The 27,892-nt window shown below is 42.6% G+C and overlaps 1 protein-coding gene across 2 annotated transcripts; it reads left to right on the plus strand.

Moving 5' to 3' along the window:
- Positions 1–95: 95 nt before the first annotated feature.
- slc35h1 (solute carrier family 35 member H1) lies at positions 96–27,835 on the plus strand. 2 transcript variants are annotated; one of them, XM_078418646.1, is made up of 9 exons: positions 96–180; positions 7,304–7,454; positions 13,131–13,194; positions 13,729–13,801; positions 16,115–16,283; positions 18,161–18,244; positions 20,929–21,104; positions 24,607–24,736; positions 26,760–27,797. In XM_078418646.1, the coding sequence occupies exons 2-9, from the start codon at positions 7,325–7,327 to the stop codon at positions 26,882–26,884; spliced, it is 951 nt and encodes a 316-aa protein (XP_078274772.1). In that variant the 5' UTR covers positions 96–180; positions 7,304–7,324; the 3' UTR covers positions 26,885–27,797. The 2 variants fall into 2 exon arrangements, with proteins under 2 accessions (XP_078274772.1, XP_078274771.1); XM_078418645.1 differs by lacking the exon at positions 96–180 and adding an exon at positions 615–937 and having other exon boundaries at positions 26,760–27,835.
- Positions 27,836–27,892: the final 57 nt, after the last annotated feature.

A 27,892-nucleotide genomic window follows, 5' to 3' on the forward strand; every position in this document is an offset into this window, starting at 1 on the left:
GATAACGTTCGAAGCAACGGCTATCTTTGACCACAACAACATGGCGGACCACGGCACGACACGGCGGACCACGGCACGGCGGACCACGGCACGGCGGACCACGGCACGGCGGACCACGGCACGGCGGACCACGGGACCACGGCACGGCACGGCGGACCACCACGGCGGACAACAGTTTTGGTCGGTTGATTTAACATTTGCGGAAAAATAAAGAGATTATTGATCCACCCCGACGAATATGCGTCTGGGGAGGAGAAGCGGACGGACACCGTCTTCGAAGGAATAATTTAATGCGTAGGTGTCGGCGCCCATAGCAAAGATACTAGAGGAGCAAGATAGACCACTCGACTCTAAAAACCGTCACGGCGCCATTTTAGTAGGCAGAAACTCGCAGAAACATTTAAAAAGAAAAATAACAAAAATCTATGAATTGATAGATGAGATATATTCTGCATTTTAATGGTATAATCACACATACTGTTCCCCCACAACACTGATTACACGGCGAGAGGCGAGTTTTGCCTACTAAAATGGCGGCCGTTCCCCTCCTTTGCGTCCCACACTTCAGTATAGGCGATTTCAACGGAGTGGTCCATCTTGCTCCTCTAGTATCTCTGCCCCCCCATAGTGCCGTTCGCGTGTGGCCGGCGACGTTGGGTGGTGAGGGCGCTGCCGCTAAACGTGGCGCCGTGTCCCGGTAGACATGGGCACGGACGGGCATCTAGCTGCTCCTCTGGCACCTCCAGCAGCCTGGAGCTGCCGCTGACAGCGATACAGACCTGTCTGGAGAAGCAGAAGCAGCAGCAACAGCAAGAGCATGATTCATTTAGATCTGTACCTGTCCTTGATAAGGAAAGTCACTTTGACAGTTTTACTGGTGCTCTTTTACTACTGCTTCTCCATCGGAATCACCTTCTACAACAAGTGGGTGATGAAGGTGAGTTGATGCCACCTCCTTTCACTCATTGTGCAGCGTTTCCACTGGTCTCTCTGCGACTGTAAAATCACCAAGTCTGAAGAAGGGTCTCGACCCGAAACGCCACCTCTTCCTTCTCTCCAGAGATGCTGCCTGACCCACTGAGTTACTGTCTCCAGCTTTTTGTGTCTATCTATATTCGGTTTAAACCAGCGTCTGCAGTTCCTTCCTACACAACGATCGTCTTGCATTTTTACCTTTTTTTTAATTTGAGAGTCTACAACCGCACCCTCAGACCACACTGGTGTGCTTCATATCCAATGAAGCCAATTACCGTTGTAACGTGCGAAATGTGGCGGCTACCATGTAGTAGAGGTTCAGCAAAGAGGAGTGTAAAAAGTTATACAATTCTTGGGAACTTGTAGTAGTAGTGGTGGTAGTATGCCCACCTGGCTTGTTTGATGGGTATTTTGCTGCATGCAAAGATTCGTCCTTAAAGTTAATGATTGCACAAGACTTCGTTTATGTAGATATTGTCTACGTGGACTTCAGCAAGGCATGTGATAAGGTGCTGGCTGCATGGTAGGTTGCTCTGGAAGATTAGATCACATAGGATCCAAAGAGAAATAGCTGATTGGATATATAATTTTCGTGGAAGGAAGGAGAGGGGGTGACCTGTGGCTGGTGGTGTGCCTCAGAGATAGGTGTTGTTAGGCCCATTGCTGTTTGTGGTTTTTATCAATGATTTAGATTAAATGTGTAAGGTATGATTAGTAGGTTTGCAGATGACACTAATGTGGGTGGTATCATAGATAGCGAAGATGGTTATTAATAAATTACAGCTGGATCTTGGTCATTTGGGCAGGTGGGCAAGGAGTGGTTAAGGGAGGTAATGTGAGATGCTGTATTTTGATAAGTAAAACCAGGGCAGGACCTTCACAGTAAATAACAGTTCCTTGGGGAGTGTTGTAGAGTGGTCTGGGAGTGCAGGCATATAATTCCTTGAAAGTGGCATCACGGGTAAATTGGGTGGTCAAGAAGGCCTTCATCAGAGTATTGAGTATAGAAGTTAGGATGTTATGTTCCAGTTGTACAAGATGTTGCAAAGGCTGCATTTTAAGTATTGTTCCATTTTGGTCAGCCTGTAAACACCCAACATAGATGTTGTTAAGCTAGAAAGAGGGCAATTAAGAGTTATAAGGAAGTTGCTGGGACTTGAGAGCCTGAGCTGTAGGCAGAGGTTGGACAGGCTAGGACTTGAGGAGTGCAAGAGGCTGAGGGGGTGATCTGAGAGATGTAACAGATCATGAGGAGAATAGATAGAGTGAATGCATAGAGTCATATACCCTGAGTAGAGGACATAGGTTTCAAATGAGAGGAGAAAGATTTAATAGGAACCCAAGGAGTAATAATTTTGCACAATGTTGTGGGTAGATGGAACGTGCTGCCAGAGGAGGTAATTGAAGCAGGTACTATAAACAACATTTAAAATACATTTGTACAGGTACATGAATAGGAAAGGTTTAAAGGGATATGGGCTGAACATGGGCGTGGGATCAGTGTAGATGTAGCATCTTGGTTGGCATGGGCATGTCAGGCCGAAGTGTCGTTTTCTAAGCTGTATGACTATGACTTGGTAGATAGACACAAAATGCTGGATAAGTACCATCTCTGGAGAGATGGAATGGGTGGCGTTTTGGGTCAAGACCCTTCTTCAGACTGAGAGTCAGGGGAGAGAGAAACTAGAGATATGGAAGGGTGAGGTGTGAAAACGACAGATCGAAGCAGACAATGCTCAAGGAAATGTAGAATGGTTCATTGTTGGCTGTGGAGAAGGTGACAACGAGGCATACAAACAGTAAAATCAATCAGGAGGACAGTGAAACTAGTCGGAGACCTAGAGTGGGAGTGGGACAGAGAGAGATGGAAAGCAAGGGTTACTTGAAGTTAGGGAAATCAATATTCATACTACTGGGTTGCAGGCTGCCAAAGTGAAATATGAGGTGCTGTTCTTCCAATTTGCATTTGAACTTACTCTCACAATGGAGGAGACCCAGGACAGAAATGGGAGGGGGAGTTAAAGTGTTTAGTACCCGGGAGATCGTGTAGGCCTAGGTGGACTGAGCGAAAATGTTCAGCAAAACCATTTAAGTTGCTGATGTATATCGTTTTGTTTAATTGCATCTTGGGGTTTTTTTGTCCCTGGATTGCGACAGATTGCAATGCTATCTTGCAAATGCTTTTTATGGCTGTAACTCTTGGACTCCTTATTTGTTATCTGAGGCTTAGGTTGGTCTTCGAATCCTCTGACATCATAATATTGTGACAACTGTTTACCCAAGGTGAATACAAAATAGCTTCTCCTCTATAGACATAAAAAGCTGGAGTAACTCAGAGGGTCAGACAGCATCTCGGAGAAGAGGAATAGGTGACATTTCGAGATCCTTCTTCGGACTCAATCTGAATTGGAATGAGTGAATTAGACTCATTAGAGTGAGTATGAAGACGAGTCTCGACCCGAAGGTTCAGCTATTTCTTTTCTCCAGAGATGCTGTCTAACCGGCTGAGTTACTCCTCGAAGGTATCACAAAATGCTGGAGTTACTCCAGCTTTTTGGGTCCATCTTCAGTTTAAACCAGCAATTCCTTCCAACACACACCTTCGCCTCTATCGTTGGCAGGATAGGTGAACCGAATAGTGATGCATTCCTTCCACCATTTTACGTTGCACATTTATGTCCCACAAATGAAGGGGTGCAAAGTTTTCAGTGCCATCCTAAATATTCCTTTTTGAGCAATCATAGGCCTTTTTGAGCAATTCACAGGCATCAATGTGGATATTGCCCTTTTTTTAAAGGATATTTTGAGAACACATTTGAATCATTTGCTGTGTCCCCGTGCTGTGATTGATCTTTGAGTAGAATGTCTGGACATTACTGTCAGGTGTATGGATAAGTTAGCCTGCCATATGTAGAAGATTGAGTGTAATGAAAATTTCTGTGCTTGGGACACGAGACTGCGGGTGCTGCTGGATCTGGAGCAAAATACACACTGCCTGAGGAACTCGGGGATCATGCAGCATCTATGGCGAGAGGGTGAGGAATTGTCAACTTTTTAGGTTGAAACCCTACATTGGGTTGTGGGTTTCAACCCAAATCATTGCAAATTCCTTTCTCAGCGTGGTTTGCTGTGTTTCTCCAGCAATTTTTGTTTTAGTCTCTTAATTATATCAGTGCAGGAAATTTTAGAAACCAACAGTTATAGTTTTACAAGGTTAATGAACACAACATACTAATTCTCAGAACAAACATTCAACATGATAAAACTTTAATCCCATAAAAACATTAATGTTCCATGTTTGCGGTATTAGTTTGCTTATCCTAACAAAAGATTTGGAGGTTTTGCAGAGAAACTGTTTGTGGTATATCCCCGGTTCTTACCATGGTCTGTTCAAGGTGATCCATGTATCAGAAGCCTGGTTGACCATGAGGTTTATGTCAGGTTTCCTCGATGTCGGAAAGTTATGCTGGTGCATTGATGGTGAAAATCATCATTGATACAATACAATACAATACAATACAATATATCTTTATTGTCATTGTACCCAGGGGTACAACGAGATTGGGAATGCACCTCCCATACGATGCAATAATTTAAGTAATTAACAGCAACCCAACGAAACGAAACAATTGTAACAGTTTTTAGACAGGGTAAAGTGCAAGTTGATCTATGCGTTGTGGCCATCTGGCTCAGCAGGACCGGTTCATAGCAGCTATGGCCCTGGGGATGAAGCTGTTCCTGATTCTGGAGGTGCGGGCGTAGAAGGCCTTGTATCGTCTGCCCGATGGAAGGAGTTCAAACAGACTGTTGCAGGGGTGTGAAGAGTCTTTGTGGCTGCTGGTGGCTTTTCTGAGGCATCGTGTGTTGTAGATGCCCTCCAAGTCTGGTAGCTGTGTTCCGATGGCCCTCTGAGCTCTATGGACTACCCGCTGTAGAGCTTTCCTTTCTACCTCCGTGCAGCTGAGGTACCACACAGGGATGCCATGCGTTAGGATGCTCTCTATGGTGCAGCGGTAGAAGGTCGTCAGCAGCTGTTGGGGTAGACCAGACTTTTTCAGTGTTCTTAAGTAGAACAGTCTTTGTTGTGCCTTCTTGACCAGCGCAGCAGTGTTATTGGACCATGTTAGGTCCTCCGAAATGTGAGTGCCCAGAAACTTGAAGCTGGACACTCTCTCCACACTGTCCCCGTTGATAGAGATCGGGGCATATTCCCCGTTATGTGACCTACGGAAGTTGATGATCAGCTCCTTGGTCTTGGTGGTATTTAGGGACAGGTTGTTATCCGAGCACCAGTCCGCCAGGTTCTGGTGCGTCTTTATGGAAAAATAGCTTCAGAGGAATGGAAGTGATCATGTTTTCTGGAGTCTCATCATGGATCTATGTTGTTGAATCTGATGTTGCAGCAGGGATAAGTTAGCAGAGGAGCTTTTTGTGAATGTTAAATGTGCTTGTGTATGCTTCAGTGAACAAATCAATGATGAGTTTGAGGTCTGACTCCAAACATGTAAGCAAGCATTTTCTGCATTTGGCAACTTGGGATGAATGTCTTATTATTTTGAATGTTTGCTTTGATGGTTAGTATGTTGAACTTTAAAAAACTATAATTGTTAAATTGATGTTTCTGTAATTCTAGTTCCACTGATGCAATTAAGAGATGGAATTACCACCTGGATTATCTCAATATTCTGGTGCTGGTATAGCACTAAACCACTCAAAACAAAAGGTCTAGAGTTCAGCTAGTGGTCTGCTGAGTGAGCTGATCTATATTACTGCATTAAAGCACACTGTTTCGTTAATTTCCTTCCCAAATCCAACAGTTGGTTCTGATTAACTCCCAGTTAAGTCCAGATAACACTTCGGAATAGCTATTTGAGAGAGAAGAACAACATTTTGTTTCTATTGTAATTATCGGTATCTGTTTTATTACTCATTTGTTTACTTGGACTTTTCTGTTCTGTTCTAAAGCTGCAGCACTCAGTTGTGATCAGTTAACCCCACGAGGAAAAGCAAATCCTTTCATTATACAGACTTTCTTATTCATTTAACCTCTGATCTCAGTAAAAATAAAAAATAAATCAAAGGAAAAAGTCAATTTGGAATGTCATCCTAGGTTCTGACCTCGCCAAGTTTTAAGCGCAGATAATTTGTTTAATATTAAACGACACAGTCCAACTTTGAAAAAATTGTGATACATTACTGTATTGAAACCATATAGAGTCATACAACATGGAAACATGCCATTCGTCCCAACTTTTCCATGCTGACCAAGTTGTCCCATCTACACTAATCACACCTGCCTACATATGGTATGCTTGCCTTCATAGGTCAGAGCATTGAATGTAAGAGTCAGGAAGTCCTGATGCAGGAATTGGGTTCGGCTGCATTTGGAATATTGCATGCAGTACTGGTTGCCCCCATTCCAGGAATGACGTGGAAACTTTGGAAAGGGTGCAGAGGAAGTTTACTGGAAAGATGCTGGAATAGCGGGTATTACTTACAGGGTTGGACATACTTAGATTGTTTTCTCTGGAATGGTGAAGGTTGCAGAGAGATCTGGCAGAAGTATATGAAATTGTGAGGGGCATAGAGAGGGCAGCACAGTGGTAGAGTTGCTGCCTTACAGCACCAGAGACCTGGATTTGATCCTGTCAACGGGTGCTGTCTGTACGGAGTTTGTATGTTCTCTCTGTGACTGCGTGGGTTTTCTCTGGGTGCTCCAGTTTCCTCCCACACTCTAATGTATGTTATCTCTGTGACCGCATGGGTTTTCTCTGGGTGCTCCAGTTTCCTCCCACATTCTAATGATGTACAGGTTTGTAGGTTAATTGGCTTTGGAAAAATTGTTCCTAGTGTACAAGATAGTGTTAATGTACAGGGTGATACTGGTTGGCATAGACTCGGTGGGCTGAAGGGCATGTTTTTTGCTGTATGTCTAAAGATGGGGTAGACAGAACCTTTTCCTAGGATGGAATCTACTGCAAATACTAGAGGCACAGCTTTAATGTGAGAGGAGCAAAGTTTAAAGGAGTTAAAAGTTGAAAGATGTATTTTTTACACAGAACATGCTGACAGGGGTGGCCATTCAGACAGATACAATAAGTTGCATTTAAGAGACTTTTGGATAGACATCTGGATATGGAGGTACCTGTGTATGGGTTATGTGCAGACAGATGAGAGTAGATCTTGGCATCATGTTTGGCACAGACATTGTGGGGCAAAGGGCCTGTTTTATACTGTTTTATATTCTATTGCATTACTAAAATCCTAATGACAATAGTAGATATTCACACATTTTAATGACCAAGCAATGTTTCCCTTTATCTTCTAGAAGTTTCATTATCCTATCTTCATGACTTTGGTTCACTTGGCAATGACCTTTGTGTTCTCTGGAATAAGCAGAACACTTGTCTCATGGTATACAGGGAAGCCACACATTTGTCTGTCATGGAAACCATATCTGAAGAAGGTTGCTGCCACAGGTAACTCTCTTATTCTATATTCTTACAACTGTGTTTTGTTAATCCACACCAGGCAATGGTCAATCTGTGATATGTGTGGGAAGGAACTGCAGATGCTGATTTACACTGAAGATAGACACAAAATGCTGTAGTAACAGTGGGACAGGCAGCATCTCTGGATAGAAGGAATGGGTGACGTTTCGGGTCGAGCATCTGAAGAAGGGTCTCAACCCGAAACGTCACCCATTCCTCCTATCCAGAGATGCTGCCTGTCCCGCTGAGTTACTCCAGCATTTTGTGACAATCTGTGATATTTGCGCAGATTGAATGTGCTACACAGGACACATGGGGACAGAATCCTAGGTCACATGAACTGTTTTCATTTTGTAGACTGCTAGTCATACTTGTGTAAACAGTAGAGCCGACTCCCAATCTGTTCAGTATTCAAATTGTCACGTTACGTATGTATGCATATATAATGTTGCACTCCTGTGTTAAAATCCACCTTGAAGCAGGGTCTCAAGCTGAAACATTGACTTATATCTTTTGCCTCCACATGTTTTAGATTTTTAGATTTTGAGATACAGTGCAGAAATAGGCCCTTCGGCCCACCGAGTCCATGCCGCTCAGCGATCCCCGCACATTAACACTATCCTACACACACTAGGGACAATTTTTACATTTACCCAGTCAATTAGCCTACAAACCTGCACGTCTTTGGAGTGTGGGACGAAACCGAAGATCTGGGAGAAAACCCACGCAGGTCATGGGGAGAACGTACAAACTCCGTACAGACGGCGCCCTTAGTCAGGATCGAACCTGAGTCTCCGGCGCTGCATTCGCTGTAAGGCAGCAAGTCTACCGCTGCGCCACCGTGATGAATGGTTTGCTTGCCCTGTATCCAATGTGTTCCAAATTTCCTGACCAGTCCTTGCAAAAGTCCACGTGGCAAATGTGTACCCCTTTTCAATCCTCTTGGTCACCTCTTCAAATAAAAAACTCAATCAAATTTGTGAGATGTGAACAATGCTGGTTATCCATTGTCAGACCTTGACTGTCCAGATGCATCTGGATACTTTTTCATTGAATCCCTTCCAATAACATTCCCACTACTGACGTAGGCAAGGCTTATCCTTGCTTCCCTTTTTAAATATAGGCAAAATATTAATTATCAGTGCAGGTACCTCACCTGTGGCTAACGAAGATATAACTATCTCAGCCAGGGCCCCAGCAATTTCCTGCCTTACTTCCTATAACATCATTGGATGCATTTGATGCAAAGGATGCATCCCCTGAAATTTGTCCACCATTGTGCATTTAACGACCTCCTCCTTCATGATGTTGATATGCTCCAGGATATCGCTATTCCGTCCCCTGAACTTCTCCACAGTAAATTCAGGTGAAAAGTATTTATTTAAGACCTCACCCAGTTCCCATTGCTTCACACACAATACCACCCTGATCCTTATGGGGGGCTACTCTCTCCTTTGCTGCCTTCTTGCTTTAAACCAAAGGTAGACATAAAAGTTAAATATAAAGCAGAAAATGTTGAAAATACATACCAGGCCATGCAGCAGTCGTGGAGAATGAACTGAAGTTAATGTTTTAGTTCTGTGATTTTTGTTTTTGTTATACCTGGGAAATGTTAGATGAAAAGTATTAAATACAGAGACAGGGAAAGGGTCTGATGTCCAGAAGCAGAAATAAGAGTTTTTTTTAATGGAATGGGAATAAATGACAAGGGAGCAAAGCAGCAGTGAATGATCATGAGAAAAGAGAAGAATCCACAAATGCCTGGAGGTGCAAATGGGATTGATAGAATCATCACTGTCTAGTGGAAAATAATGAGAGCCATGGTTGCAGTTTAAAATTAAATTACTTGCATCCAGAAGGGTATAAACTGGAAGATGTGATGGTGTTCATCTGTAATAAGAGGTAAAGGTCAGAGAGATCAGGTTTGAGTGGCAGACGTATCAAACTATTCTAAGATTGGAGGTTTCTCGCAGAAGAGTGAGCAGCAAAATGTTTACTTGATCTACATTTGGTCTTGCGTGCATGCTTACCTGGACTGCATGTAGGAAGTAGTGTCATAAGCAACAAATCCATAATATTAAATTAAAAAGATAGTATATTTCAACTGAAAGGAATGTTGAAGGGAATTTACTTTACTTTTTTCCATTTAATATTATTCCATTTCATAATATTAAACGGCAAGGAAAAGTAAAGTGCTTTCTGCACAGGGAAGAAGATGAAGATTTAATCTGGTATTGTGTTAGATTAGGTGTAAGTGATGGGAATGGCTCATCAGAGACAAAGGCTGCCAGGTTGTGGACCAGCAGCAGTGGTGACAGGAGGAATGGGTGGGTTATCAGTTGGCTGGAGTGACTCCTCCAATACATAAGCTTGTTGTTTGGATATGGTTAAGTGGGATATTAAAGGACGAGGGATAAATGTTCTGAGACCTCTACACTTTGTGTCTTATTTTGTACTCTGGCATCTGCAGTTCCTTGTTTGTACAATGTGGTGAGTGACTTTTTCACACTGAATTATATGAAACGAGCTGCCAGGGAAAATGGTAGAGATTTAAGACTCTTAGACAGATGCATAGATAGGAAAAATCTGGAGGGAAATGGGACAGATTCAGGCAAATTAGACTAATTCTGTTAAACAACATGGTTTGCATGGCCAAATTAGTCAAAAGAGCCATAGGCCATGTCATATGACTGACTAGATGGCCTATTTCCTGAATTTGTATCAGCCCTGACAGACTTCCCTTCAGTGGTTTAACAAGACAGTGATGAGGGAAGATGAGGGAGAGCAAAGACAGCAGAGAGAATGGAAGCCACAAGGTCCATAATTCACCATGTCTCTGTGCAACCACTGGTCTCTCTTCAATTATTGCTGCAGAGTTTGGTCAACCACTGCTGGCAGCAAATCCCTGCTTCCTAACCCATAATGGTTAATTTACGATCAGCATAGGGAATGTGGTAATCTGCATCACTACGACCTTCCACTCAGCTAACCTGAAGCAATACTGCTTGTAGAATTTAGGGAGTGGTGGGGTGAACATGAATTTGAAGAATTAAATTGGTGGTACTCTGAGGTTGTGGTTGGGAGCTGTGTTTGAAAATTTATGGTGAACCCCTGTGAACTGAGTGAGTTTTAAGACAAACGTTTCTTTGTTAATTTGTGAGAAGAGAAAAAGGGTGAGATTAAAATTGCGGGCAATGAGTATGGGTGTGGTCTAGTGGTAGATTCGATACAGTGAGGGCAGAGGGGAAAAAGAGAATCTTGTCAGAAGCACAGATATGAAAGCTAGTATTCAGTGTAGATCAGAAAAGGCAGAGATTCAGTTGGGAATCGAGTTATTGAAGTGAATAGTGTGGAAGGAAGTACAATCAAAGTCGCTGTGATGGTGGGCAGAAGTAGAGTCATCATATCAGAAGTGTAGGTGGAGGGAGAATAAGTCAAAGAATTTTGAGGCAAAATTGAAAGGTTTTCAGTTCCAGGCAAAACGTAAATGGCACCAATCCAGTCTCAATTATGCAAAAGAGATAAATGCTCAGGAAGGTTTGATCACATGGGATCCTGGGAGAGTGGATACAGAATTGGCTTCATGGAAGAAAACAGAAGGGGATAGTGATAAAGTGTTATTTGGACTGGAGGCCTGTGACGAGTGGTGTGCTTCAAGGATCATTGCTGTTTGTGGTTTATATCAATGATTTGGATCTGTATAATAGTGATTAGTAAGTTTGCAGATGAGACTCAAATTGATGGTATCGTAGACTGAAGATGATTATCAAAAATTACAGCTGGCTCTTGATCAGCGGGGCAAGTGGGTCGTGGAATACCTAATGGAGTTTAATGCAGAAAAGTGCGAGGTGTGGCACTTTGGAAAATCAAACCAGGGCAGGACCTTCATAGTGAATGATAGGGCCCTCGAGAGTGTTGTAGAGCACAGGGATCTAGGAGTACAGGTACATAGTCCCTGAAAATCACAGGAGAACAGGGTAGTAAAGAAGGCTTTTGGTACATTGACCTTCATCACTCAGGGTATTGAGAATAGATGTTGGGGGCCTTATATTACAGTTGTAAAGACGTTGGTAAGTTCACATTTGGAGTACCACGTTCACTTTTGGTTACCCTGCTATAAGAAGGATGTCATTAGGCTGGAACGAGTGCAGAAAAGATTTGAGGACATTGCCAGAATTTGAGGGGCTGATCTATAGGGAGAGTTTGTCCAAGCTAGGACTTGGAGTGCTAGAGGCTGTGGGGGTAATCTTGGAGGTGTATAAAATTGTGAGGGGAATAGACAGGATGGTGCGTATGTAGAATGAGCTGCCAGAGGAGGTAGTTGAGGTATTATAACAGCATTTATAACACTCTTGGACAGATGACATGGATAGGAAAGAGGGAGATGGGCCAAATGTGAGCAAATGGGACAAGCTTAGATGGGAATTTGGGCAGCATGGATGTGTTTGGTCAAAGGACCTGTTTCTGTGCTGTATGATCCGAAGGCCTGGGGACAACATTGGATGGCATATAGGTCAGAGCTGTGATCAGTGATGATCTGGAAGATAATGGCTTGATGTTCGTTAATGGTGTTGTAGTCCATGAGAATAAAGGAAGGAATGCCAGAGGTATGGCACTCGACCTCTCTTTAAAACAAGTATCTGTTGCCAAACTCCAGCAATATTTCTCAGCAGATTGTTGATAATGTCAGGATCGGAACTTGGAGAACTGCTGAAAGTTCAGATATTGGGCAGGTTAGAATGAGCGAAGGGAGAAGAGAAATTGAGACCGCTCGTGTTGTGATGGAATTCGCAATGAAAACATTAAAAGAGGATTAAAAAAATAGATGGAGGGCTCCAGATGGAAAGGGAACTCTAGATACTGTAGAAGGGTTCGTTGAGGAAAGATTCCTGGCCAAAGAACTGAGGATGGAGGCGCCACAAGATTTTGAGCTTGAAATAGATTGACATGTATGCATGATGGTGGTATTCCTGGGGGCTTGTTTGGGGGTCAATAGAAGCAGTGATATGCAGCACAGGACATTGAAGAAGGAATAGTGTCAGGAAGTTTAACACTGTAAGTGTTAGTGTTTAACTCCAAGCAAGTTTAAGACATGGTTCTTGCTTGGAGTCCTTGACACCTGTAAGGAAAAGGACACCGAAGCACCAAATGAAGCTGTTCATGTAACCGTAGGTCAGGATAACTAGTGAATGAATGCTGTTGATGAAGGTGGTCGAGAGAGTGCATATAGTTAATCAACATGGTAATGCACAGCATTGAGTATGGATCTTGAAGAACAGTCATGCTGCATACCATATATATTTATGGATCTTAATTTTATTTTGAATCGGTGGAGAATGAATTGAAATTGAAAGAGATTTAATTGATAGCCAACAAAAAGAGAGAGAGAAAATAAAACAATGGAATTGAATTTTGCTAAATGCATTTGAGGATTTTACTATGTCATTGGAAATGAAACTTTTAAGATATTGACCCAAACAAGTGGGAGAAGCAAATATAGCACACCAAGGGTTAGAGAGAGAGCAGATTACAGTGGTAAACTGCCAAATGCACATAGGAACTGTTCATTTATTAACAATGGCATGGAAGAAAAACTAATTATTAACTTCGTTGTGCTATTTTTCCCACCTATCTTATTTTTAAATAAAACCTTTTCTATTGCAGCCCTGGCAACTGCATTAGACATTGGGCTGTCTAATTGGAGCTTCATGTTTATCACTATCTCGCTGTAAGTCATCTGTCTTGGTACTGAGATTGCTTATGATGTTAAATTCTGTGCAATGGTCATCATGTTTTATCTATTTGAACATTATATTTTCAATCAATTGCCCTAATTCAGTGATTTTTCTTTTTTTTACCAGCTTTGTAACAAATCATCAGTACTTATTTTTAATCTTGTACGCTGAGTAGTGCTGACCTAGTTTACCCCTATCAGTTATGTATTTTCTGTGCTCAAGGAAGAAAAAGGCTGGGCTTCAATTTTGCTTGTATATTAATTATCAGTAATGGATAGATCAATTTCCAATAAACCTTCAGCTTACTAGGCTCTGAAATTCCCTCCATAATTCATTTACCGTTCTCCTCTTTTAAGGTATTAATTGAGTTTGACTTTAATCACTTTTCCTGTAAGATTTGGCTCTGGGTCTTGAAGAACCTGTGAAGCAGCCCAAAACATTTAACTGCATTAAAAATATTATTGTTATGATTTATCACACTGTAATGAGCCTTTTGCATCATTTGTAAGAGCTACTGTTTCTTTTAGGTATACAATGACAAAGTCGACTGCTGTCCTATTTATTTTATTCTTTGCAGTCATATTCAAGTTAGAGAAATTGGTAAGCATTGTTATTTCAACTACTGGTCTAAAGCCATTGCCATAACTATCAGAATAATCCCAATAACATTATCAGGAAGTTTGGTGCCATGTTTACCTTTTGAAGAGTTTACAGCAGGCGATGACACATGGGTAATGTTCCATTTTTCTGAGACTGTTGAAAAGAAATATTCAGCTTAAATTATATGCAGTTTTGATTTTAATACAACAATGAATTGGAGAAGAGAAACTATAAAGTATTAATGGAAGAAATACTTTGTGATTCTGTACACTAAAAGTTTGCTAGTGTTCTATTGGTACAGAACACCGAATATAAAATAATGGCACAGTTTTGGGTTTAATTGCTTATCTATCCAAGTGCAGCTCATTCAAAAGTGGGAGAGGTAGGTAGAATAGGAATAAATGGGTTCATCTGGGAAGGCGAGAAGGTTAAATTATTGTAAATTTTAACAGTGTGGATTGCGTGCATAGAGATATTCACCTGTATTTCATTTGGAAACCAGGAATCGTATCCAAATATTGTGGAAGTGAAGCACCTTAAATCTCAATATCGCTATTTCTCCAAGAAGAAAGGTAGTAAGATCCTGTGTAAGATGCATCTCTCTGGCACCTTGGTGGCTTTTTCATAAGTGATCCTCAATCCTCTTTTGCTACGGTGGGAATCATAGCCTGCCTGGACCGTTTCTGTCCACTTGACCATACCCAATACATTTCATCAGGTGTCACAATGAACAATCAGTTGTTGGAACTCCGTAATATATATTTGTTTTATTTTCCCCCCTCCTTGGGAGCAAACTCAACATTCGATCGTTCTCTTGCTCCCCGCTTTGATAGAGCAAAGTTTTACATGTCCTCAATTAAACTTGGGCTCCCGGGTTTATTTTGTATCCATCTTTGTTTGCAATGATAAAACAGTAGTAATACATTATTGACTCATGTGTAGATTAAATGAGGACATGTTGATATAGCATGGATATATGAGACAAATGAGAACATGTCTCACCGGCATGTGATGGAATGCCTTATCCATCAGTCGAACAGGTTAAAATACTGGAACTCACTACCTAATAGCAATGTTAGGAATATCTTCACCACAGGGAATGCAAAGGTTGAAAATGGTTGAATATTAATCAATAAAATGGCTGGTTGTGAACATGCTGAACCAATCAGCAACATTGATGTGTTTATTCTGGAGCTGGGATAATTTGTCCATTTATTCTCTTAAAATGGAGCAGGAAGCGATCTGTCCCATCGAGTCTCTGCCGCCTCTTGGAGCATTCTATTCCGTCCCATTTACCATACATTTTGCCCTACATCCTATTTTCTCTCTCATGCACATCGTCTTCTGATTTTCCACCACTCGCCTAGAGGGAATTTACAATGGCCAATTAGCCTACCGACCAGTGTGTCTTTTGGATGCAGGAGGAAACCAAAGCACCCGGGGAGCTTGAAACACTTAAGATGATTGGGTTCAAACCTGGGTCTCTAGAGCTGTGAGGCGGCAAGTTTAGATGCCGTGCCTCTGGGCTACCCATTTCCATCTATGCAGATAATAAAATTATTAAATTGTGTGTGTGCACCATTAACATAGAGCTGCAATACACTATGTCTAGATTAAATGAGACTGTACAGAGTGTGTATTTTGTTAAATTACTGTAATGCTTCAATAGATGAATTGCAAATGAAGTTAATTTAAGCAATGGTGTTCCAGTTTGAGTGATTTGCTTGCACTATCGTTGCATATGCTGGAATGAAGTTGACATTGTTTGAACACTGTAATGGAGTGTGAATAACATGCTCTTTCTTAATTGGCTTTTTCAGAAAGTGGAAACTAACCAATTGCAATGCTGATGGATAAAACTCAATTTTGTAGACTTTCCATGTAACATTCCTCACTCCCCCTTTGGTCCTAAATCATTCGTTTCTACTCTCCTTTAATTTCATTTCAATCAACACATAAGTGACTAAATAAATTATCAAAACTTTAAATGAAAATGTAGAGCATGAAAAATGGATATCTTTAATAAATTTGAATTATAGTAAATTCAAAATTAAAAAACAAAATAGTTCTGATTTCTCGCTATATGTAGCGATTCTTGTAGAGTTAGCTTTGTGGTGCATTCACCAACTAGCCTATCTCGAGGGATTACTTGAAGTTGGACCAACTGACCAGTTGTTGTCTGAAAGTTGTTTTGGGTGGAAGAATTTCATCTGCAGTTTTTAAATTATCTGTCTAATTAAGTACAGATGTATTATATTTTTTTGGGTAATTTATTGAATAATTTGTTTTCTGCATTGCTATTTATATTCTCAGAGATCATGGCTATTGGTAGTTGTTGTGTTAATAGCTGGAGGCCTCTTCATGTTTACATACAAGTCAACTCAGTTTAACATAAAAGGATTCATCCTGGTATTGATTGCATCCTTCCTCGGTGGAATACGATGGACATTGACACAGATTCTTACCCAAAAGGCTGATCTAGGTAATTTTGATTCCCTTTTGATGGAGCATAGTGTGTATAGTGCTCTGTTTTAAGTTGAAACACGATATTACTCAGATGATGCATCAAGGTGTACAAAATTGTCTGCAATGTTGGGGAAAGCAGTAATGGGGTCAATTAAGTGTGGGAGTTTAACAGCAAATACAGTATTTGAACACCCTTTATACCATATGATGTGACTCTAAATACAGGCACTTAAAATTAATGGTAAAGGAATACAGAAATGGGCATACAACTACTTAAACCTGTTTAACCACTGAATGAGATCATAGCTTATATGCAAAAACATACAAATTAGGTGCAGGGGCGATTCGGCTCCTCAAAACTGCTCTACCTGTTAACAAGATTATGGCCGATCTGTTTGTCATCTCCACTATTTTGAGTCAATTGTACCTGACTGTTCGTGTACATATGACAATAAACTCCTCTCACACTTTTAATAAGAAATATTTCCCGATGGTACTTTTTGAATGGCCTATCTCTTACTTTAAGATTATACCGTAGAAATAGGGAACTGCAGATACTATTAAAATTGAGCTGTAGTACAGTATTGCAGGCAAGTGGGACTAGTGTAGCTGGGACATTGTTGGCCGGTGTGGGCAACTTGGGCCGAAGGACACGTTTCCACACTGTATCACTCTGACTCTTCGACCCGAAACATCAACTACCCATGTTCCCCAGAGATGTTGCCTGACCCACTGAGTTACTCCATCATTGTGTGGCTTTTTAAAAAAAATTATACCTTTCGTTCTGCATTCTCCAATAACCCACATAATTTTCCTTTCGACTCCTTCAGTCATGTTACACTGTCTTAAATCACCTATTTATTTCTGTATTTGACGGAATGGATGTTAATGTGTGCAACCTGGTCTTGTGATATAACGCTTGGCCCCAGTATCAGCACTCCACACTTCCATTACTTTTCCAGCAGATAATTTTCCAGACCTCAAACTGACACTCCAAATGGATTTTACCTAGAGAGTATTCAAATTGTTACATATCTACTCTTTTCTACCAGTGCCTAAGAGACAATTTAAAACTTTATATTCTGTATCTACCCTTTAGAAAACTCTAATTAAAATTACAGACAATTGCAGCATCATTTGAGATGATGCAAATTAATTACCTTGGTGTGTGAGATTCCAAATTGGGGAAGTAATGCTTGAGTAGCATGGTTATCCAATCTGTAAAGTTATTAAATATTATTGTGTAAAGAGCGCACATTGTTGATCTAGAACAACGAGTACTCATCACCAGCTCCCAGAATTGAATTTCATCTCCCAGACCTGACAAGAATGATATAAATTATTGCACTTGTCACATCTGACACTGCCAGGTTTCAGGTGAATGAGAACTTGACAGCTGGACAGCAAGTAATTGGAATTTACTTTTTGATCTTCCTTGACATATTGTTGATGGCAGTTTAATTTCAAAGCAAATGCAGTTATTCACTTAAAAATAAACCTAATAGAAAGCCACTATTGTTTTATTAGAAAGAGCAGTGTCTATATGAATCTTCATAACACACCACGGTTAAATCTCGTGACTGAATGTGTGATCCGGTTCCAGAAATTGCCAAGTATTTCCTGACTTCATCAGCTTGGCATGGAGCTGGTTGGTACAGTTTGTATCATTGGTGTAAAGGGATGTGGACAATTTGTTTTTTTTCCTTTATCAGATTTGAAATCTCCTGTTTGTGCTGCTCATAATAATTGTTGTTACTTGGGTTATCACCAGAGTTATCTAACTATTAAATAACAATTTTATCTGTATTATAAATTATAACTAAATCTGATGTTATTATCGTTAATTTATGGAATATTATGCAGATTGTAACTGAATTTGAAACTCTTGCTCAGGTTTACAGAATCCTATTGACACCATGTACCACCTCCAGCCTCTGATGTTTGTTGGTCTCTTCCCACTGTTTGTGTTCAATGAAGGTAGGTTTGTGAGCTGCGTCGGTGGCCAGTGCTCTGAAGATCTTGATTACCACAGACCAAACTCCATTTACAATAACTGCACGAAGAACTGCAGATGCTGGTTTATCAAAATAAACCAAAGTATTGGAGTAATTTAGCTGGTCAGAGAGCATCTCTGGAAGACATCGATAGGTGAAGTTTTAGTTCAGGACCCTTAAAAATAATTGTAGTGGTGGAGGGGAGGGGAGAAAGCTGGGAAGAAAAGGTGGGGGTGGACAGACCCCGGCAAATGATGGGTGGAGACAGGTGAGGGGTGGGGGGAAGGTTTGGTTTGCGGATAGGTGGAATAGGTAGCAAAGGTTGGAAGTGAAAAGGAGAGAACATGGTGTCAGATAAGGGTGGGGGAGTAGGGTGGGATCGTGGTCAAGCTCTTATTCTGTCTCCAAGCCTTTTTCTCGGGCAGGGAATCCTTGCCTCTCAGTGATGATCCCTTCTCGCGTCTCCAACATTCTTCCTCATGAACTACAGCTGCTAGCCTTCTACCCTAGAAACATAGAAAATAGGTGCAGGAGTAGGCCATTTGGCCCTTCGAGCCAGCACTGCCATTCAATATGATCATGGCTGATCATCTAAAATCAGTACCCCATTCCTGCTTTTTCCCCATATTCCTTTAGCCCTAAGAGCTAAATCTAACTCCCTCTTGAAAACATCCAGTGGATTGGCCTCCACTGCCTTCTGTGGCAGAGAATTCCACAGATTCACAACTCTCTGGGTAAAAAAGTTTTTCCTTATCTCAATCCTAAATGGCCTACCCCTTATTCTTAATAGTCTAATAGTCCAGGAAATCTGCTGGTGCAGCATTACCAAAATCCCAAGGGTGCTGGTTTATCAGTTTTATTCTGCATATTCTGCACTTCTCATATTTACCGGAAGTGGCGGCGCCTAACGGCAGCGGCTTACTAGCAGTCTGTTCGTCTTTTTTCCTTTTTTTTTTTTGTGTGTCGGTGTTGGGATGGTTTTTATATATTTTTTTGGTTGTGTATGTGTGGGAGGGGGTGGTGGTGTGGGGGGGGGGGGGGGACTTTTCTCTTCCTCACGGCGCGGGGTGCGGCTCGGCTGCGGGGCCTAACATCGCCCGGTGCGGCTTGGCCGCTGGACTTTACATCGCCCGGTGCGGCTTGGCCGCTGGACTTAACAGTGCCCGGTGCGGCTCGGCCGCTGGACTTAACAGTGCCCGGTGCGGCTCGGCCGCTGGACTTAGCATCGCCCGGTGCGGCTCGGCCGCGGGACTTTGCATCGCTGGTGTGGCTCGACTGCGGGACTTAACGTCGCCCGGTGCAGCTCGGCTGCGGGACTTAACATCGCCCGGTGCGGCTCGGCTGCGGGTCTTTTCATCGCTGGTGCGGCTCGACTGCGGGACTTGGCATCGCCCGGTGCGGCTCGACCACGGGACTTAACATCGCCCGGTGCGGCTCGGCCGCGGGACTTGACATCGCTGGGGCGGCTCGACCACGGGACTTTACATCGCCCGGTGCGGCTCGGCCACTGGACTTAGCTGCGCAAGGCTTGGTCGCGGGCCTTTCATCGCACGGTTCGGCCGCGGGACGTTTCAGCGCCCGGTGCGGGGACTGTGCGGGTCGGTCGGGGACGAGCTGTCTGTCCGTGGGCGTGGGGAAGAGAGTGGAAGTTTTGTTGCCTCCATCACAGTGAGGGGGTGTTTGGAGTCACTGTGATGGACGTTTGTGTTGGGGTTATGTGTCTTGTGTTCTTTTTTTTCTATGACTGCTATGTAGTTTCGTTCGGTACTTCGGTGCCGAACGACAAATAAAGCTCTGTTATACTGTTATATTTGAAAGTAATTTATAAATTCGGGCAGCTTTTGCTTTGATGGAGTGTGGGTTCAGCAGCACAGCACTAACTCAGTGCTTTGCTGAAACATCAGCATTAATTCTGCCTCAAAACTGATTTTTGACATGCAGTCTACTGAGATGAGCAAACCGTGAACTAGGTTTGAAGACCTGGTGTTAGATTTTGTGTGCAATTCTGGTCACCAGAGGCACTGTAATAGGTATCAAATATTATAAAAACAAGACTAGGACTAATGTTGTTATTAAGAAACACTAAAAACCAGGCTCCTTACAGTCCTGTGTAGGAAAGAACTGCAGATGCTGTTTTAAATCGAAGATAGACACAAAATGCCGGAGTAACTCAGCGGGACAGGCAGCATCTCTGAAGAGAAGGAACGTCGCCCATTTCTTCTCTCCAGAGATGTTGCCTGTCCCGCTGAGTTACTCCAGTATTCTGTGTCTATCTTCCCTTTATAGTCCCTCTGCCTTCTGATTACTGCAGAGGTGGTTTGACAGATGGAGGATAAAACTTGGAAATATTCTGGAAATTCTACGCTCAGGGGGAAATTCAAATGTGTAATTTGTTGCAAGGAGTGGTAGTTGAAGTAATTGTACAGATGTGTTTAAACAAAGGGATGTTAACATATTAGAGAAAAAGAAATAGAAGTGAATGCTAAAAGTGTGAGATGAAGAGGAGTGAGATGGAGCTTGGGTCAATACTGAACGTCAAATCAGGTGGCCTGTTAGTTTTTTGCTCTACATTATGTTTGCAAGACGCTATGATTGTAAATATGTTAAATTGGAAATAAATCTTTAATAACTTGGGCATGATATATCAGCAAGTTTCTTTTTTGCAAGGACTCAGCCTGTCTGCTTCAGAGAAGTTATTTCGCTACCACGAAACCTCAGCTTTACTAAATATGCTGCTTGTATTGGCTGGAGGAGGATTTCTCGCATTTGGACTCTGCTTCTCTGAATTCCTTTTGGTTGCCAAAACATCCAGCCTGACCCTATCCATTGCGGGTATTTTTAAGGTGAGTCACTTGAGTTCTGTATCTTTTTACGCAATACTTTTGTAATTTTGTTGCAGTATTTGTTCAGACATAAGGAACAGTGGGTATCTAAGATAGGAAAGCAAGGCCACTCTCTCACCCATGCTAACCCCATGGCTGCTTTGACCGCTCACTGATATTCATGATATTTTCAGTGTTTTTGAATGTTTTGGATATTAGACATTACATTACAAGATTACATTTTCAAAATTAACAAAAAAATTCCTTTGGTGCCTTATTTCACTTTTAATTACAAAAAAAAACCCCTTCTGAAAGTTATAATGATGGTTGGTGACTACCTTCATTTGATGGCCACTCCACTCCATGGTCTGGATCTGCCATTGGATTCTGCGGTGAGGTCGAGCCGCAAAGCAAGAGATCAGATGGGCCAGACTTAGCATTCCAGTGTGTTTCTGACTTGCATATTGTAGTGCAATATTGCAGAGGTTGAATACACTGAGTAGCTATTTCACCTGGCCCTTCTTTTTAAGAATGCATTGTGGGTTACTCAGCATTTGGAAGAGAAATTTAGGATGTCACCAAATCACTAACCCTCAATAGATTTCTGCATTTACTGAATAATTGAAAAACCAAGTATCTGATACTGAGCCCAGAATAAACCCACTTCAAATAATTTTCCATTTGCTTCCTATTTTTGATTTTTTTCTTTTGATTTCAAACGATTTTGCCTTGGTTCCCATGCATGGGTTTTTATATATGTTAATCTGCCAAATAGCAACTTGTTAAAAGCCTTGTTATGTTAAATAAACGACTTGTCCGTTCTCTTTGTTATCGGCTCCCCACCCAAAAATATTAAACCATTACTAGGATATGGCCTTACCTGAGCAAATTAAAGATGACTATTTTTAATTAGTCAAAATGATTTATTTTAGCCCTCAGGATATTTTTAATAATTTTCCCACATCTGGGTTATCTTTCTTTCACCTTTTTCAATCAACAGTCTGTTAGCTATCTTCCAAAACAATACCAATAGCCAAACAATATATAATTCTTAGTCTAGATCTTGTGGGAAATTATGTCCAAAAATAATCATTGTGAGCTCTGTCTTGACATGAGATTTGATGGAGGAAAATATTCATGTAAGATAGACACAAAAAATTGGAGTAACTCAGCGGGACAGGTAGCATCTCTAGAGAGAAGGAATGGGTGATGTTTCGGGTCGAGACCCTTCATCAGTCTGAAGAAGGGTCTCGACCCGAAACATCACCCATTCCTTCTCTCCAGAGATACTGCCTGTCCCACTGAGTTACTCCAGCTTTTCATGTCTATCTTTGGTTTAAACAAGCACCTTTAGTTTCTTCCTGCACAAAATATTTACGGACATTGTCAAGGCTTCCCTGCCACATTATGGAATCTGTGATTCGGGCCTTTTCAAAATGGAGAAGAAGCATGTAGATGGCTTGGAGAACCTGGAATTATTCACGGGGTATAGAGAGGTTCGGTGCAAGTGACAGAAGAGATTATGTAATTTATCTTGCACTAAATGTTATCCCCTTATCATGTATCTATCTGTACACTGTGGCTGGTTCGATTGTAATCATGCATTATTTTTGCGCTGACTGGTTAACACACAACAAAAGATTTTTGCTGTACCTCTGTACACGTGACAATACACTATACTAAAAACTCGCCACTTGCCCACGCCACTCCATCAATGACTCCTGGCCCATGAATGAAAGGGTTTGCAATCCCCACAATCACTCTTTGGCCACCTGCGAACCCACTTCTTCTTTCGTGTCCATCATTCAAATGTTACATCACTATCATCATCCGTCCTGAAAAGGGAGCAAGCTTCTGGTGACAATCAGTGGGAGCCTCACTTCTACAGTAGACGATGGTGGTAGCAGAATGAGCTCAGGACACTTCCAGTTACCAGCCCTGCGACGTGGACACTTCTGCTATGGGGCCGGGAACCCATTGAACTGGTGGGAAAGTAAGTCATCCTCCATTTCAAGGGACTGCCTAAGGTGGTAATTTATATAAATGATTTGAACTAGTGCTCTTCTTTGGTATGAAACTAAAGCCAACTTGACCATGGCTGACCCAAGCCAGTCCACAATTAACATCAATTTCTAAAGTTCAAATGAAAGCCTGGATATGAAGCATGAGCTCAAAGTCACCTAACTATGTGCTGGGTTCAGATCAAATCAGATTAAATAAAAGTCGGTCCTTGGCCTCTGGTTGAGAGGAAGACAAAATATATTTAACTACATAGGAATGTGTGCTTATTGGGTAAGATGTTAAGTCTATGATCAAGGAAGAAAATCAATCGAGGAAGGTAAATAATGTTTGACAAATCTATTAAGTTTGATGATGCAATGAGCAGGATTCAGAAAAGGGGACCTACAGATGGAGTGTATTTGGATTTTCAGAAGGCACTTGATAAAATGCCACATAAGTCTGATGTATAAGAGGAAAGCTCCTTTTATTAGGGTAGATGTGTTGGCATGGATTGGAGATTAGTTATCACACAGCCAAAATTGGAATAAATGTTTATTTTTCAAGTTGGAATAATGTAACCAGTGAATTACCCCAGTTCTTAGACCTCAAATATTTAAGCCTTGTTTTTATGAACTGAAGGAGAGACCAGAGTGCAAGGCAGCCAAGATTGTGTCCCACAGTGGGAATTAATTGTAAAGTTGTACAGTGCGGAAGCGGGGCCTTTGGCTACAACTAATCCATGCTGACTGTGATGCCTCCCTACCTGATCCTGTTTGCTGCATTAAACCCCGTACTCCTCTCCTTTCCTAAACGATACCTGTGCCAATTTTAAACATTGTAATTGGATCTGGTTCCCCACCTCCTCGTTCAATATAATATCACTGTGCGTGTGTGTGTGTAAATCCTGCCCCCTCAGATCTCCTTTAAATTTCTCTCCTCTCACTTTAAACCCTGTATCCTTTAGTTTTAGACTCCCCAACTCCATTGTCTTGTCTGAGAAAGGATGTTCTTGCTATCGAAGGAGTTAAGCAGAGGTTCACAAAGCTAATTCCTGGAATGGCTGGACGTTTGTACAACGAAATATATGGTCAATTAAGCTTGTGTTTGCTAGAGTTTAAAAGAATGAGAGGAGATCACTTCAAACCTTGAGTTCTAATCAGACAGGACAGTGCAGAAAGGACATTCCTAATGACTGATGCAGAGGACTAAGGTTCCTGGTGAAAGAATAAGGGGCAAGTTATTGAGGGAAAATTTCTACTGTTCGAGTGAACCTGTGGAATTCTCGATTACTGAAAGTTAAATAGTTTGGGGCTTGAGGGACATGGGGAGAATGTGCCATCGGCTGCTCAGTGAGGGTGATGAATGGTGGAGCAGGCTGGAAGAGCGGAGTAGCCCACTTGTGTTTTCTATGTTCAATGATAGAGTGGGGGTGGCGAAACGTGTGTTTGGAATGTGCTTTGTGGGGTTTTATAAAGAACAATTTATGATGCTAGATCCAAATAATTCTATGCTTCTCTTGCAGGAAGTCTGTGTACTGGTCCTTGCGAGCCATCTGATGGGTGACCAGCTGACTCTTTTAAACTGGTTGGGATTTGTAATGTGCCTGTCTGGAATATCATTGCATGTTGCACTTAAAGTAACTTATTCAGAAGGTACAGCTATTTCTTCTTGAATTAAAAACAGGTTTTGCTACAATAACAGTAGTGTGAATGCAAGTGGTTACCTTTCAGCAAAGTTAGGTTTCATACCTCCTCGTGTCCTGTATTTCTCCCATGATTGAGGAGACAGGTTTTTATGTTTAACAAACATTGTTTTGAAACTTGTCTTGACCTTGAGTCCAAGATGTAAGTTTTTCCTGAGTTAGATGCTGTGTGCGTTAATTGGCTTTGGTACAGCCAAGATCTCCTATCCCCACCCCTTCTGCTCTCTGCAGAGACCACTCCCTCCACAAGTCATTGGTTCACACACTTCTTCCCACCCAAACAGCCCTCTCCTCAGGTATTTTCCCTTGCTACCGCAGGAGATGTAATACCAGTCCCTGCACCTCTTCTCTCTCATCCATCCAGAAACTCCAGCAGCTCTTCTAGGTTCACATGCACCTCCAAACCTCACCTACTGCATTCAGTGCCCCCGATGTGACCTCCTTTAAATTGGCGAAACCAAGCATAGACTAGGTGACTGTTTTGCTGACCCTTTGCACCCTTTCCGCCAAGGCCTGCTGGATAGCCTAGTTGCCACTCATTTTAACATGTTGACTATTCTGTACTGGGCTTCCTCCATTGCCAGAGTGATGCCACATGTAAACTGGAAGAACAGCACCTCGTATTCCATTGGGGCAGTTTACAACCCAGCATAATAAACATTAAATTCTCCAATTTTTTTAATTTTAGATATGGGCCACCCTGGTGCTCGCCCATTTCTCTCTCAATCCTATGCCCTCCCCCTCCCTTTTCCTTCCACCCCCCCATCCCCTTCCTCCTATATTTCTCTCTCTAGATTCACATTTCACTCTTCTCTCGTTATTTTACACGGATTTGTCTCCTTTTCATCTTGAACCTTTGTCCATCGAGCTGCCAAATACTCTGCCCCCACCCACCTGATGGACCCACCTATCACTTGCCATGCTTGGTCTGCCCCTCACCTCTTTACCAGTTTTCTTTTCTCCACTTCAATCAATCAATCTGAAGAACCCCAACCCTAATCGTTGCATATTCAAATCCGCCAGAGATGCTGCATGACATGCTGAGTTACTCCAACACTTTGTTTTTTATTTATAAATCAGCATATGCAGTTCCTTGTGCGCCTACCTTTTTCTCTTGTTATTTTTTGTAAGTGCAATTGTATGTTGTTGCTACATGGTGCTTCTTTTCAATTCACACTTTCTTGGAAAACTTCCCTTTTGATTTATCAAGACATCTTTATTTTAAACTCAAGTGATCACATCATCCGTATCCATTCCAGCTCACTCCCCCCCCCCCCCCCCCAATATATTTTAGGATAAGTCATAATGTTCCTAAGGCACAGGAGTAGAATTTGGCCATCCGGCCCATCAATCCGCCATTCAATCATGGCCTTCTCTCTATCCCTCTCAAACCCCATTCTCCTGCCTTTTACCCATAATTCTTGACATCCTTACTAATTAAGAATCTGCCAATCTCCCTTAAAAATACCCAATGAAGACTTCCACAGCCTTCTGTGGCAATAAATACCACAGATTCTCAACCCTCAAGCTAATGATGTTGAAGGTGGCTATTTGACCTACTAAGCTGCATGTCCATGAGATATGGGAGGAACACCAGGAAGAACCCATGCAGTTATAGGGAGAACATGCAACCTACACATACACAGCACCAGAGGTCAGGATTGAACCTGGATAGCTGGAGTTGTAAGGCAGCTATCAAGAGTAGCGTCAAGGCACAAGGCTTTCTTTCTTTTGAAATTAAGCTTGTTTGCACCGATACATTTTTTTTTTGTTCAACTGTTTAAAATTTGCATATAACATAATTCCAGTTTGTACTGCATGATTGATACAACAGTTCTGTAATTTACAAATAATGTCAAAGTGATATCAAGGCAAAGGCCAATCAGCAGAATAGTCACATAGCTTCAGAGTTGTGTCCCAGTTTCATTGTTCATGCATAGTTTGACCTGTGTATATCCTTCTATCTTTCTCAGATTCATCCAAAGGCACAAGGATGGAGAAACACCATGATGTGGCTTTGACTGAAGTGGCTACAGAGTTACTTCTAAGAGATGGACAGGCAAATGAGAGTGAAGAAGACGATATCAGCCATTATTGATGATATTGTGGCGGCTCCCAAGGGTCGGGCCATACTACTACCGACCCCTCGGCACGGGAATGGACCAGTCCCGGGAGGCGGTCCTGGACTCAGAGATATAAGGACAAGGTTTGGGCGCCAACCCATTCCGGCAGACTAGACCCGTCTGAGACCCACGAACCAATAAATATACCTTCCCAAAATACCTGGCTCCTTGCCTTTATCAACACGCTACATTGGTGACCTCGACGGTCCATTCATTAGGATGGGCACAAAAGCAGAAGCCGACCGCCCGTCCGGCTCGCAGGCCGACCAGGCCCCAGCTGTCGACGCGGTAGCAATCAAGCTCCCGACCTTCTGGACCACCCGGGCTCGCATTTGGTTTTACCAGGCGGAGGCCCAGTTCCAGCTGCAGGGCATTACAGTGGATAACACCCGGTTTTTCCACCTGGTGGGAGCCCTTGACCAGGACGCGGCCGAAGAGGTAACGGAGTTCCTCCAGGACCCACCGGCCGACGGTAAATATGAAGCCCTTAAGGAGCTGCTGCTCCAAACCTACGGGCTAACCCGAATGGAGCGGGCCGAAAGGCTCCTCCACATGCCAGGCCTCGGTGACCGGCGCCCATCTAGCCTCCTGAAGGAGATGGTCGCGCTGCTCGACGGGCACAGACCGTGCCTGATGTTTGAATATACATACCTGCACCTGCTGCCGGCCGACATTCGCCTGCAGCTCACCGACGTCTCCTTTGAAGACACCCGGGCCCTCGGCAGGCGCGCGGACGCGCTGTGGGCGGCGCGCCGTGATGACGTCAGTGCGCTTAACGTCACTCGAGAAGCGCCCGATTTTCTCCGGTCGGGCGGGGGAGCTGTGGAAGGAGTGACAGCTACGTCCCGGAGGCCTGCGAGATCGCCCCCGGTGGCCATTGCGGGTCGTGCACCGGCAGTCCCACACCAGCAGGCTCCAGCCAGCACCAGCAAGAGGTACTGGTGTTATTACCACCAGCGCTGGGGTGCGGCAGCCCGACAATG

This window comes from Rhinoraja longicauda, chromosome 22 (assembly GCF_053455715.1).
Source record: "Rhinoraja longicauda isolate Sanriku21f chromosome 22, sRhiLon1.1, whole genome shotgun sequence".
Classification (NCBI taxonomy): domain Eukaryota; kingdom Metazoa; phylum Chordata; class Chondrichthyes; order Rajiformes; family Arhynchobatidae; genus Rhinoraja; species Rhinoraja longicauda.